The sequence below is a fragment of the Ctenocephalides felis genome, unplaced genomic scaffold (genome assembly GCF_003426905.1).
Source record: "Ctenocephalides felis isolate EL2017-DRISC unplaced genomic scaffold, ASM342690v1 CF-g0.4_SCAFFOLD_01170, whole genome shotgun sequence".
Taxonomy (NCBI): Eukaryota; Metazoa; Arthropoda; class Insecta; order Siphonaptera; family Pulicidae; genus Ctenocephalides; species Ctenocephalides felis.
This window is the reverse complement of record NW_020537324.1, coordinates 77,801,861-77,817,043: the sequence shown is the minus strand read 5'-3', so window position 1 is coordinate 77,817,043 and position 15,183 is coordinate 77,801,861. Positions and strand designations below refer to the sequence as shown.

The window sequence follows — 15,183 nt, the reverse complement described above, 5'->3', positions numbered from 1 at the left end:
TTGCCCAATTTACACAAAATTGAAAAAGTGTTCCCGTATAGTCACAGTCTAATTTGCAAACAATTCTGTGCGACATTTTCACTTATACTGTGCTTAGCTTGGCGGCATTTTTACATTTTTCAATGATTTTTCACAAAATTGGAAAATGCTCCAGTATATAAACAGACTAAACGCACTTGGGTAAACATTTGCACCAGAGTGGGGCTTAGACTGTGCTTAGCCTGGGTGAATTTTTAATCCAAATTACAAATACTTTTTGAAAAAAAAAATTAGAAACAAAATTTTTTTTCTAAAAGCAATTATTTAGTTGAAACAGGCAGAAAGTTCTTTGAATCATTTAAATTGGACTCTTGGTTCTCTCAAAAACTGCCATTTTTTGCACATTTAGCTCCGTATCTTCGAAATGGCTGGGCCTGCCTTTGCCAAAAACTAATCACCACTTCTTCCCATCATTACTGATAGAATGTTTTTTGAATCATTCAAATCTGATACTCCGTTCTTTCAAAAACTCGATTTCTATTTGCTCTTTGGTCCGAATCTCCGTAACGGCTGAACCTGCCTTTGCCGAAAACTAATCAGCTCAACTCCCTAGCAATAGAAATCGAATGTTTTTTGAATCATTCAAATCGGTTGATGCATGCACCCGAAAACTTGGACGAAAAATTGTATCTATACACACATACTCACATACACATCGATATGTTTCGAGTCCCAGTTTGTCCCTTCGTCAGTGAATAAAACACTCGAAAAAAAAACTATCGATTACAAACAACTTAAGTATGTTTACTTGTACTTAATAATGTTTCAAAAAAAAATTCAAGAGGGTTTCATACGTTTCGAGTCTCAGTTTGTCCCTTCTTCAGCGAATAAAATAACTAATAAAAAGAAACAATTAATAAAAATCAATCATTGATTAATTTATATATATATATATATATATATATATATATATATATAAACAAAACCTAATCGAGCCTATAAACGCGTGTTGATAAACATACAGAAATTTAATAAAAAAATTGTTTCAAAAAAAACTCAATAGACTTTCATACGTTTCGAGTACCAGTTTGTTCCTTCTTTAGTGAATAAAACTCTAACTGGAACTTCCCGTACCTTAATTAATAAAATATTCGAAAAATGAAAATAAACAATTAACATAAAAATCAATCATTGATTAATTTATGAACTACTTATTAGGGAATGCAATACAGCAATATCTTCAAGTGATTCTATAGGATAAACAAATGTCAAATATTAATTCACTCGTCATTAAACTGAATGTTTATTGCTTTCCAAAGGGCTTCATATCGTGTTACAATAAATAGAATTGGACTGATAGATAATAATGTTTGTTTCATCTTATGTAAAAATGTAACGGTTTTTCAAGTGGTATTTAAATAACAATATTCAACAATTATAGTAACTTATTATTTATCTCGACAAAGAATCCGATCTTAAATTAGTGTAGAATTTTTTTTTTTAAATATTGGAGATTATGCTAATTTAACTCATCGGATACAGACAATACAGTTTGGTATAATAATGTAATATGATCTTTTATGAGTTTTTGGTCTTTCTTACTCATAAGTTTGTTTTTGGTGAAAAGTACTCAGTATACTCGATAGTGTAAATGAATTAATTAAATTGCATATACTTTTGGTAAATTATTATTTAAAAAAAAATAAACTTATTGTTTTATTTAATTGTTTAGTTGAATATAGTTGTAGTTGTATGTACATTTTTTTTTATATTTGTACTAGTAACTTTCAATTTTGTTTACGTTTTTGTAAGATAATAAAAATACCGGTAATTTACCGGTATTCCGGTTTTAAAATGAAAATTACCGAAATACTGGTATTGAAATTTTTCATCGGTATTGCATTCCCTACTATTTATGTATATTTACAAGAAATGTTAACATATATAAACAAAACCTAATCGAACCGAGTTCAAACGATTATTGGAGGGGATATATTGTAAACATTCTCAGAAAATAAATATCCATTTTTTCTAAGGTATGCCAAAATGTTCAGAAACCTTTGAAACGTGAAGATCTGCAAAAACTTGCAATTTCGATTTTTTGCGATTACTATAACTTGCCCTACGGGAAGTTAAAAATATATTCAAAAGTTAAATATTTACTTATAATTTCACGTGTCAGAATGATAAAATATTTATTTTCATTTATGTATTTATTATATGTATTTGACTTAAGGGGCACAACTAGTGTGAAATTTTGGAAAAATCGATTTTTGTTTTTTTTCATATTTCGGTAGATTACACCTTTAAAAATAACATTAAAATTTCAAATCGATATTTCAAATAGTTTTTGAGTTACAGCCATTTAAATAGTATACATATAGTATATAGTACAACGATCATTTTATCATTAAACGCGTTTTTCTCGAAACAGCATTTTCCGAATTTGCTGCAGTGATTACTCAAAAACTAATGATCCGATCACTATCAAATTTTTTACATGTTCTATATATAGTTCTCCGTAAAATGAACTATTGATTTTTTGATCGGATCAAAATAGAATTTTGGCGGTCGAAAAACGACCAAAATTTTGGGTAAAATTCGACTTTTTTTTTTTAAAAAACGCCGTCATTTTGTCAATTTTTGATTATTTTTTTCATCGTAGTTCACTTTACAGACAATATTATCTAGTTAACGAGAATTTTTTTTTTTATTTCATCCACGTCAAGGGCCGGAATCACTGCAGCAGTGAAGGGCCTTTTTTTGTAGCGCCGTTGGAGATCGACGATAACTTAAAAAATATTTAATTTTTTCTCTCAAAAATTTTACTATGTATTCTTAAAACATGTATGAAATACTCCTAAAATTTTGAAATGATTGATAAAGTAGTTTTTGTAATATAAATTCCCAAAAATCACCTTTTTTTTAGGCGGTTACACTAGTTGTGCCTCTTAAATAACGACATACTGGATGTCTATATGCGACACTCGTGCACACAGATCGCCAAAATCTATTCTTGAAATTAACCAAATATCAATTTTCTTCTTCCCAGGAAAGATCGAAAGCCAAAAGAGCCAAAGAACGTGCAAAGCAACGAGCCTTGGCCAAAAAGCAGCAAAACATGACCCACCGACAAACATCACCAACCCGGAACAAGTCTCCGATAATACATCAAGGATGCTTGAAGACTCCTATTCGAATCCTGTGGACTTGATTACTAGTCCACAAAACAATTCTGTCGAATACAATTATACGAATCCTTTGGATTGTCGGCGAACTGGGAATGAGGCGATAGGAACCAAATTAGGGATTTGCACATAGGAACCAAATTAGGGATTTGCACAAGCCGGGGCGTCTTGTGGTGGAGGAGAGATGAACAAGGTAAGAAGATAATACATATACAATATATATATCTATATATATATTAATACTATCTAACCCGGCAAACGTTGTTTTGCCATAAAAAATATGCCTAAATTGATAAAATTAATAAAGTGCCAAAAATCAAATATTTATTAGATTTGGACTCTGATTCTTGACAATAGTTAAAAACTTGTATCAAATTTTCAAATTATTGGACTTTCATACTTCAAAAAATAATTCACTCGCATCATAGTTTTTTTGTTTATTATACTTTGTCATGTCATATAATTTTTTGTGTATATTTAATTGTTATTCATTATGTCAAATAATTGTATTTTTTGAGTCCTCTTGGAGAAATCTGTGGGCTATATATTTAAATAAATAAATAAATAAATAAATAAATATATGTCAATAAAACTTTCTTTCAAATATTATGTATTTGTTAATATTATTAGTTATTTTAAGTCATCAATGAAGAATTATATAATTGTTATATTCATAAGTTTGGCTAAATCAACACAAGTGGAAATAATATTTTTTTGCATAAAGATCTGATTTTTGAAATTCGCATTTTATTTCAAATTAATTATAACTGTCAAAATATTTTCTTTTCGGTCAAAATTTAATTTGATATGATATAATATTTAGTTTGTCTAGTTTGTTTTTGTCAGATTCCATGATACCCGCAGATTGTACTATTCCATTTAAGAGGTTACAATTTCCTGTAAGATTAGCATTTGCGATGACAATCAAAATATATCTTAACTGATATATTATAATAATTATATTTTAATTACACAAATTTCTTTACACTCCGATAAATAATTCCAACGCATCATAGTGTTTTGTTTATTTTAATTTTGTTTATGTCAATTTTTTTTTTAATTAAAGAATAAATTAAATTTTAGTCTAAATCAACGCAGTATCTTTATCTAAATATACAATTTTTTATATAAATATTTGATTTTTTTACATTTGCATTTAATTGAAAAGTAGTGAATGTCATTTCATATATCCAATATGCACTAAATTTATAAATGTCAAAATATTTTCTTCTTGGTCCCAAATTAATATAATATGATAATATTTATTTTACATAACGTTTTGTATCTATAATTTGTTTGGCAATATTGCCTATAACATAACTTGGAATAATTAATTTATTTGCTTCTTATTTAAGAAAGTCGTTAAATATTTTTGTGAAATGTCAAAATTTTGTTTATGATTAATTTTAAATTCAATATGCCGCTTTTTTATTGTGATCTCTGACTATAATGTTTTGATTGAAGTTTTTGATTTCCAAGATAATTTGGTAAGCTAATCAATTAAATCTAAATCGTAAATCTATTTATATAATTATTTCATAATATTGACAAATGACATTTAATTTTTTTACATGTCAACATTGATTTAAATTTTTAAGCATTGATTTTTTAATTAGATTTAAAACATAAGCAGTGATTTTGAATATAGCATTTCATCAAATTTAGATTTAAATGTTGGATATTTCTATATATGAACATGTTTTTGAATTTTATTTTTTGAAATGTCAAATTTTTTTTTCAAAATTGTATGTCGAAATTTCCTTAAATTTTGACATTGTCATTTTAGTGTTTTGTTTTTTTTGATCATTTTCTGTCAAAATTTTTAGAAATTTATAAAATTATATATTTTTGTTTCAAATTACTTTTCAAAATTTCCTATAACCTAAGTTGGATATATATGCACACGATGAGCCAATAAAATTTAAAATCGGTTCAGTAGTTTGGGCGTCCATCGCGAACCAACATCGTGACACGAGTTTATATATATAATATATATATATATATTATATATTAGTGTGGTCCTTAAAATGGTCATTTTTGAATTTCCTTGCTCCCAGGGCTCAAATGGTTCCAAATAGATAAAAAACAATTCTCTGAAAGTTTCAGCTCTTAATATTAACGTTTAGATAGAGCGCAATTCAATCAAAGTTTGTATGGAAAGAGCATGGAAAAATTTTGAAATTAAAAAAAAATGTTTTAGGTTTAACTTAACGACAAATGAATGAGTTTTATTCATTCATTTGTTCACTAAATTACATCTAAAAAACATTTTTAAAATTTTTGAAAATTTTTTCATGCTATCTCCATACAAACACTTTGATTGAATTGCGCTCTATCTAAAAGTTAATATTAAGAGCTAAAACTTTCAGAGAATTGTTTTTTATCTATTTGGAACCATTTGAGCCCCTGGGAGCAGGAAATTCGAAAATGACCATTTTAAGGACCACCCTACTATATATATATATATAGATGTATTTAATTCCATTTTTTTTTTTCAGATTACAAATCGAATATGCAATACAACGCTCTAGACTTCTCAAAACAGCCTCAATCAACAATGCAAGGTACAGGTAAACCAAAATGGAACTGCCTAAAGAAGACGCTCCAAATATTCCAACAGAATCTCAAAACAGATATCCTGCCAAAAAGTTTGTCAAAAACGGCGTCATGGTTTCCCGACACATACAGGTAAATTAATAATCTTATTGTAATACAGTAGAATCCGCTTAGTATGACATCGAAAGGACGCCGAAATCTCGTCATACTAACAGGTCGTCATTAAAGGCGTACTGAAGAAAAACTATTTTAATATGTAAACATGTTACCTGTTTTCTGTAATTTAAAAGAAAAGCCTATACATACATTTCAATTAAAAATAAAAATGACACATATTAAAATTTATTATAAAATAAAATTAACAAAGGGTACTGCGGTTACAGAGGTCCAATTTGACTTTCAGTAATTATACTGTCTAAACCCAATGAACAATCTTGCAACACATAACACACATCAAACAAGCATCTATCGAACTATGTACAAAAAAAATTCACATAGTTTTTAATAATATTTATAAATATTATTTTTTTTACTATTTTTTTAAAATTTGGTATCTGATCCATTTTATCTCACATACGGAGTAAAGTGGAACAACCAGGGGGCGAACAGATGCAATTTCTTCTATTAAATTAAAGGGATTTTACGCTAAATTATTGAACCAATGCAAAATATTAATTCTGTGGGTACATTTTTACAAAGATAACACAGTATATTACATTGATCTGCTATTTGTATGAAATATTCATCAGATGAGCCGGAATAACAATTTATTTAATTAATCTCTTGTAAAATTGCTTTTTTTTTAAACTTTACTATTTTTTATTCTTACACTTTGCCAAAGTAAAGGTTCAGCTGGTCCTTTTTATCCCACTCATGTGCTGCTTATCTTCTGATAGCAAAGTCATAAGAATAAAGGTGATGGCTGGTTATGAATTTATACATTTTTTGCCCTCTACTATCAAATATAATTGTTAAAAAAAATCTAATTTTATTTGTTTACGAGATATCCGTGGTGGACCATTAATAATTGGTCTACCCTACTCATAAACATACAAATGTGATTTTTTAATGTAAGTAATCAGAAATTTTTGATTGATTTCTTTACATAATTTTATTGTAAAAACAGTCCCTGGTGCTATTGTGCACAAAAGACATAGCAATTGCTTTCGTCGACTTGGCCACATCATGTAAAATCATGTCGGTCATTGTAATTAGACATAATTTTTTGCAAAAATGGGTCATTATAAGCGACATGTCAATGTAAGCGATGTCAATATATCCGACTAGACAGCTGTTTTTTTAAGGTATTTTATATGGAAACCAAACTTCCTAATGCGATTACGTCATAATAAGCGGTTGTCAATATATCCGGCGTCATACTAATCGGATTCTACTGTATTTAAATTTATTTACTTTCTAATTGTTTTACCTCAGTGATCCTCTACAACTAAGAGACGACGTCAACTACTCCTATCCAGTGGATTCGTTGAGGAATACAAACCAGGGTCTTTCTTCAAAAGAAACGGAGTATGATTATGAGAAGCCCATAAATCATTTAACGCAAAGTTTTCATGAAGATAGTCTGGGCATGTCGTCCAGGCCGAGACATTTGGATTTAGGTGCTGCACCGAGTAAAATTAATAAGCCTAGGTATCCTGATCCTGATGATTTAGCGAATTCTGCAGGCGGAAGCGGCGGTGGCGGTAAGTTTTTTTTATTATACAATAATTTTTACCACAAGGTTACAATAATTCATAATGGGCAGCTTGGCAAAATTGGTTAAAATACAATTACAAAAGGAATTTCAAAAGTCCTCATCGATGCGAAGTGAGCTAAAATAAATGGCACAAAGTCAAAGGTAAAAAAAATATCTTTCGCAATTTTCAGCTAAATGGTCAGTTTTATCGCAAAATTACCTGAGACAATATTGTAGAGCATAAAATTGTCTACAAAAAGTGCATCAATACTTTTTTTGCTCAGAGCCACCGTTTTAAAGATATATCACTTTGAAAAGTACGTTTAAACCAAGGATGAGCAAACTGCGGCCCGCCGGATGTTTTTCTGCGGCCCGCCAAGCATTTCTCAACTACAGATTATTTTTCTAGATATTTGATCAAATACGGCTGTAGAGGCTAATTTTAACTAATTAACTAAGTAAACTAATAAATATTAGTTTCACAATATTGCAAGAAAAATTGAGAACTTTTCACGAGGTTTAAATTATCGTGAATTTAAACACTTCCTGACAATTTAGAGCGTGAATATATGGCAATGTGCTTTTCAATACCAAAGTATATAGTGATGCATTGCTTAAAGAACCACCCATAGGGCAAACTACAATTGTTTTTCGATATGAAAGAACAATTGTAATACTTTCGTTATTTTGGTAATAAAGAATAATATGCTTTTCACAACATATGTCTTGTTTCACAACAAATTTTAATTGTGATTCCAAATATTTAAGCTAACAAGGCAGCTGTTTTCATGTAAATGTTTTCTTCGCTATTTAACATGCAAAATAATATAGATTTAAAAAATACACTTTTTCAGTAAACACCGAATTTTTTTATAAATCTTATGTCAGCCTAAGAAATTTTCGCTTTTGAAAAAAAACGCAAATCAAATTATGATAAATTATTTTTTTGGAAGTACGTATGTGTGCAAACAATTACACAGGTTCACAAAAGAAAAGTGGCTGGATAATATTTAATTCATTCAGAAAAAAATCTAGATTAAAGATTGTGCCGGTTTTTTAATTCAAATTCAATATTTTGTGCCCAAATTTTGACTATAGATTTATCTTCAGCGGTAAAAGGTACATTGGAAATCATATGTCACACACCCAATTAATTAACTTGTGGTTAATTTCAACCACAAAATTCATAAAAAATCACCACCTATCAAAACTGAGTAAAAAATATCAAAGCTGCATACGCGTTGCATTTCGCATTAAAACAATTAAAATAAAGAACAAAATCTAAAAAAAAAACGCTGATATTGATCAGCTTATATAAAAAACAGTGCTTTTAAATATTATTGGTTTTCATTTTGTATTAATATTCATAAACATTTATACACTCGAAATCATATAAAATATATATAATACTTTGTTCAATTTTGTATTTTTGTTCTTTTCTTGTGGCAATTTTGTAATTTTGTTGCAATTACATTATTTCCGCGCTCAATCAGTAAATCTTTTGACTTAATTTTAGATTAGACTTTTATCAGAGATTATAAAAAAGCTTCAATTTTATTAAAAAAAGCAATTTATTTTTACATGGTTTGTACAGCCGTAACAATTTTTTTAAAATTTCGTTCTTTATTTTAATTTTTTTAATACGGAATGGAAAACTACATACAACTCCAAATTTTCATTATTTTATAATAGTCATTTTAGTAGTCCAATCATTTTTTATTTAGCTCGGTAATCGATCAATTAACTATTATCGCTTTTTTTGTGAATGTTTTTAATTGAAATTCGATCAAGATTTTTCTGAGCTTATAAAAATGCTTAAATTTATCCGCTCTATCCGCATTTGAAAAACAATTCGGATACTAAAACTTCATCAAAACCTTATAGATCAGAGATCACAATAAAAAAGCGACATATTGAATTTAAAATTAATCATAAACAAAAATTTGACATTTCACAAAAAAAATGTTTAACGACTTCAATAGGAAACAAATAAATTAATTATTCCAAGTTATGTTATAGGCAATATTGCCAAACAAATTATAGATACAAAACATTATTGTAAAATAAATACTATCATATTATATTAATTTTCGACCAAAAAGGAAATATTTTGACATTTATAAATTTAGTGCATATTGCATATATGAAATTGACATTAACTATTTAAATTAAATGCAAAAGTAAAAAATCTGATATTTATATGAAAAATTGTATATTTAGATAATGACACTGCGTTAATTTAGACTAATTCATGATGCGAGTGAATTAATTTTGGAAGTATGAAATGTCAAATAATTTTGAAAATTATAACAAGTTTTTAACTATTTGTCAGAAAGAATATATTTTATTACAAATTCATATCCATATCAAGCGTCAAAGTAATAAATAATACTTATTAAATGACATATTATTTATAGACAATATTTAATGAATATTTTAATTATATTTTTTGACATTTGCTAATTCAAAATAAATTAAAAATAATTGAAAACAATGTCATAAATCGGATATTTATGGAAAAATATCAAATAAATATATTTATGTTTCACTTGATTTCAAATAAAGAAAAAACTAATTGCTATGCCAAAATAGATAGTAAATATTACAATTTTGATAAATAATCATCCATTATTTTACAGTACGAAAATTGATAAAAAAAAATTAATAAAAGTGCCAAAAATCAAACATTTTATAGTTTTGGTCTCGGATTTCTCGGAACTTTATCCACGTTAGTTTCAGGGATAGTATGAATATCAATTTATAGTCGAAAATTTATATGATAAGTGATTAAAACATTATAGATCACAATAAAAAAGCGACATATTGAATTTAACATTAATCATAAACAAAATTCTGACAGTTCAAAAAAAAAAAAAGAATTTTTAACGACTTCAAAAAGAAACAAATAAATTAATTATTCCAAGTTATGTTATAGGCAATATTGGCAATCAAATTATAGATATAAATTATATCATAATATATTAAATTTCGACCAAAAACGAAATATTTTGGCATTTAAAAATTTAGTGCAAAGTGGATATATGAAATTGACATTCAATATTTTTAAGTCAAATGCAAAAGTAAAAAATCTGATATTTATATGAAATATTATATATTTAGATAATGGTACTGCGTTGATTCAGACTAAAATCTAATTTATTCATTGATTAAAAAAAATATTTCACTATTTGACATAAATAAAATTAAAATAAACAAAACACTATGATGCGTTGGAATTAATTATCAAAATTTGTGTAATAAAAATATAACATTATTATTAATATATCACGTATATTATAAGAACTTCTGTAAAGCGGCAAAACAGCGTTTGTCGGGTCAGCTAGTATATATATATATATATATAATATATATATACGTGCGGCCTGCCATAAAATTTTGCAAACCAAATTGGCCCGTGGGTTAAAAAGGTTGCTCGCCCTTGGTGGTTTAAACGCATAAAAGTGTCTAAAACTGCTTGAAAATATGAATTAATGTAAAAAATTCCACAAATGGACTCTAAACAATATGTCTTCTATCCAAGGCAATATAGCTGCAGCCATAGACCCTACATACAACCCAAACAACAGTCTAAATTCACACAGCAGTCGAGAATCAGCCAGTCACCTGTTTGGTGGACACAGAAGCTCCCCTTCGAAGATTGCAAACGGAGGTTATAGTCCTTCTACTCCCAATGGTAATAAAAAATATAAAATATATCGGTCTATCCATTAAAAGTCAAGGTATCAAGTTACATATTATTTTTGCAGAGCCTTCAGACTATTGTGAGGACAGTTCTCCAGCGCCCCCTTATATGCCCATACAAGGCCAACGCAGAACTTCATCGTTGGAGAAAAAGAAGAAGAAGACTAAGGACGGCTGTAAGCAACAGTAATTTAATAATATATTAGTAATTTAAAATGATAAATGAATTGATTGATAGTCCAGTGACGTGTTCTCGAATTAAATAGACAATCATATTTTTTATATTGAATATACATATCCCATAATAATTTATTTATATATGTATATATATATATATATATATATATATATATATATATATATATACATTTGCAATGCATGCAAAAAATGCGGGCGCACGCCTTAGGGAGCACCAAAACGAGTTTCGGAAATTAAATTTATAATAAAATATTTATATTTTTTTATATAAAATCTAGAATTATTTATTTAAAATGTAGAATACTTAATAAATTATAATAAATAATTTAACTTAACTAGGGATACGGAGACACAAATAGCTTTTAAATTTATTTTGCAATGTGATATCAGTACAAACAATTAACCGATTAATAATTCTGCAAATTAGTAAATAACAGCTCTGTTTATTGCCTAATCTACTTATTCAATTTTTTCTTTGTTTGAAATAACCGTGGAATCGAAAATAAAATTTTCTAGTGTTCAATCCCGTAAGCGCAAACCTGCGAAAGATTAAATTAATTGTTGGGCATTATTGACGAAAAATTGCGAGCTGATTTAGTTGAATCGGAACTTGTTAAAAATATAAACAAATTATAAAAAATGGGGGCCAATGCTTAGAAAATGACTTGTTTATTCCGAGAAATTAATTGTAACTTTTGCTTTTGTTGCAAATGTTTCGCATCTGTTGACTTTTATGCGTGGAACAAATATGAAAAATGGAAGCAAAATTTACTTTCGAACGAAAATTTTAAGGCTTGTTTTATACCTAGTGGTGTCAATACTCTAAATTTAATAATTATTAACTATACAGAAATAATACATATCAAATATAATAAGTTTTTTTTCCTAGTGATATTGTTCAAGAAATGTGTAATTACTTTGCATTTTTTACTGATTTTCGAACAATACTTCTGAAATACGTTAAAAATTTAACTTTAAAACAACAAACTGATACTCTGAATATGACGGCTCTTACGATATCAATAACGAGAAGTTTACGACGCAATTTTGGATATTGTAAATGATGAAAAATTAAATTAAATTAAAATTTAAAAAATTAAACATGAAATACGAGTGTTATGTTTGAAAATTAAATGCTAGTTTTTTTTAAATATTAATATTGCACATACGTTAAAATAATTGAAAATTTCAAAATACTTGATTATAATCAACCCCCGAATCGCCTCGAAATTTAAAATCAATATAATTTATACGCTTTCATATTATATCTTATTTTTTGTGCACTAAATCCAGAATAATTAAAAATTAATTTATTTATTTCACTTAATATTCTTGTTAAATTAAAGTTATAAAATCTAAGAAATGCATTTCAGAAATAGTATTTATTATTCTGATATCAAAATCTTTATATCAAAATAATAAATACTATTTCTGAAATGCATTTCTTAAATTCTATAATTTTAGTCTAACAAAAATATTAATTCTTTTGCTATGGTAGTCGAACTTACATCCTTAACCAATTTACTACGTATTGAATACATATTACTAAAATGTGAAATTATGACAGGGATTGTTTTATTTATTGATATCGATAATAATAAATGAATTTAAAATCAATATATTTTATACCCTTCTTGATTATATCTAATTTTCTGTGTACTAAAATCCAGAATAATTAAAAATTAATTTTTTAAAATATATGTAAATATTTATATAATTTTAATGATAAAACGGTGAAAATTAATAGGGGGGGCGCTAAAAAAAGTTGCATGCGGGCGCTAAGGACCCCAGAACCGGCCCTGCATATATATATATTTATATATATATATATATATATTATTATTTTCACTTGAAATAAGTTATGGATCTGAAATAATTTAATAATAAAGTAATTTATATATGAAATATATAAAAATAATTATTTATATTTATATATACTATATTTATACGGTAAATTATTGCCTTATTATAATTAATAAGCAATTGTAAATTTTGTAGTCTTGTCTTTTACACCCACAATAAAAAAAATTTAATAAAAGAGTTTATAAGATAGGTGTATTTATTTGTTAATTTACATATTATAGAAATATTTACTTTTAATTTAGTGATATTTTTTTAGAACGGTTTAGTTTTAATTATAATTTATTATTTTAAAGAATAGTTGTTAAGATGATATTATTATTATGTATTTAGATGTTTAGAAACTTTGAGTCGAAAGAAAATTCTTAAAAAATTATAGGCCTATGAAAAATGGTTTAATTATAGGCCTATGAAAATGGTTGAAATTGAAAATTTTTACATTTCTCGACGATTTGAAGGTTTCTGAACATTTTGGCATACCTTCAGAAAAATGGATGTGTGTGTGTGTGTATGTATGTATGGATACAAATTTTCCGCCACGTTTTCGGGCGCACGGATCAATCGATTTGAATGGTTTAAAAAACATTCGATTCCTATTGATAAGATATGTGCTGATTAGTTTTTGGCAAAGGCAGGTCTAGCAGTTACGGAGATACGGAGCAAAGAGTGCAGAAAATAGAAATCGGATTTTTGAGAGAACGGAGTATCCGATTTGAATGATCTAAAAATCATTCAATTAGCAATGAAAGCTATGGCAGGCCCAGCAATTTCGGAGATACAGAGCTAAATGTACAAAAAATGGCAGTTTTTGAGAGAACTAAGCGTCCGATTTAATTGATTCAAAGAACTTTCTGGTTGTCTTAACAAAATAATTGTATTTGGATTTTTTTTTTTTTTTTTTTTAATTTTTTGTATATCGAAAATATTTCATATTTTATTTTTAATTCTGACTATAGTTCTAATATACTTTACAAATAATTTCAACTCTGCAATTCAGTTGATATAATTCTTATAAATATTAGACAATGTTACAATATTTATAATAATCTATTTGAAAACATCAATATTCCTCGAACATTTCGTTACGGTTCGGAAAGTTCCAGCAATTTACCTTAAGGCACGATGCCACCCACCCCACTAGTTTTTAATAACTTCTATAACAAAAAGATAAATGTAGAAATTTGGAATTTTAATGAAACTTTGCATGATAAAAAAACAAAACCTTTAAAATAAAATATTATAGAGAGTAGTATTACTAAAAATTATTGTGGGCTTAAAATTAAATTGCTTTTTATGGACCTATATTATTTTATAGGTTTTCTTTCAACTGTCGATTCCATCAAAATATCACAAAAACTTAGGAATAAATTGCTGTCTTTAAAATTATACACACAGGTTAGTAAAAGTATTCTATATATTATATTTTTAATTACTTAATGTACATAAATTCAGCGTATTGCAAATTACATTCACATTAAATATATAACAACTCTTCAACATTCTCATAAGCATTTCAACAATATTAAATCATCCATTTTATTTACAAATATAATACAAAAAAATTACGTTATCGTTTCTCCAAATTTTTAAACTTAGTTTCTAATCTTTTAGAATACGCATCTAATTTATAAGCGGCTTGTTCAAGTTTATTAACACACTCTTCGATCTCGTTTATTTGCTCTAGACAAGGCAGCAGGGATAAATCTGGACAGAAATAGGAATTAAAAATAAACTTAAGGATTTATTCACCAGGTATGTGATAAAATTTACATTTTTCATCTAAATCAGCTATAGATTTTCCTACATTTGTGGTAATCTGTTTCATATCAGCGTACTTGGATAATGTTACAGTGTTCATTTGTTCTAAAAGTTTGTAGTCTTCCTGTAAGTAATTGGTGTTAGATCGAGTTTTGATGGATTTAGATAAATTGTTGTTACATGTGTGGCTGTTAGTTCTCCGTATAAATAATCAGCAGTCTTTTGAAACATTATGGTAGCCAGGCG

The 15,183-nt window shown here is 27.2% G+C and overlaps 2 protein-coding genes across 2 annotated transcripts in view; one reads left to right on the top strand and one right to left on the bottom strand.

The window, feature by feature from the left end:
• Nucleotides 1-11,417, top strand: part of LOC113367665 — a 39,187-nt gene extending 27,770 nt beyond the window's left edge. Inside the window, exons 12-15 of the mRNA XM_026609252.1 lie at nucleotides 3,032-3,183; nucleotides 7,158-7,426; nucleotides 10,961-11,089; nucleotides 11,187-11,417. Of these exons, the coding sequence (XP_026465037.1) occupies nucleotides 3,032-3,183; nucleotides 7,158-7,426; nucleotides 10,961-11,089; nucleotides 11,187-11,311 (675 nt within the window). The 3' untranslated portion in view covers nucleotides 11,312-11,417. The remainder of the gene's footprint in view (nucleotides 1-3,031; nucleotides 3,184-7,157; nucleotides 7,427-10,960; nucleotides 11,090-11,186) is intronic.
• A 3,329-nt stretch (nucleotides 11,418-14,746) lies between these two features.
• LOC113366744 (biogenesis of lysosome-related organelles complex 1 subunit 2-like) overlaps nucleotides 14,747-15,183 on the bottom strand; it is a 764-nt gene continuing 327 nt past the window's right edge. The window contains exons 2-4 of the mRNA XM_026608403.1: nucleotides 15,118-15,183; nucleotides 14,950-15,061; nucleotides 14,747-14,883 (exon numbers count right to left, since the gene is read on the bottom strand). The exon at nucleotides 15,118-15,183 is cut by the window's right edge and continues 65 nt beyond it. Of these exons, the coding sequence (XP_026464188.1) occupies nucleotides 14,747-14,883; nucleotides 14,950-15,061; nucleotides 15,118-15,183 (315 nt within the window). The remainder of the gene's footprint in view (nucleotides 14,884-14,949; nucleotides 15,062-15,117) is intronic.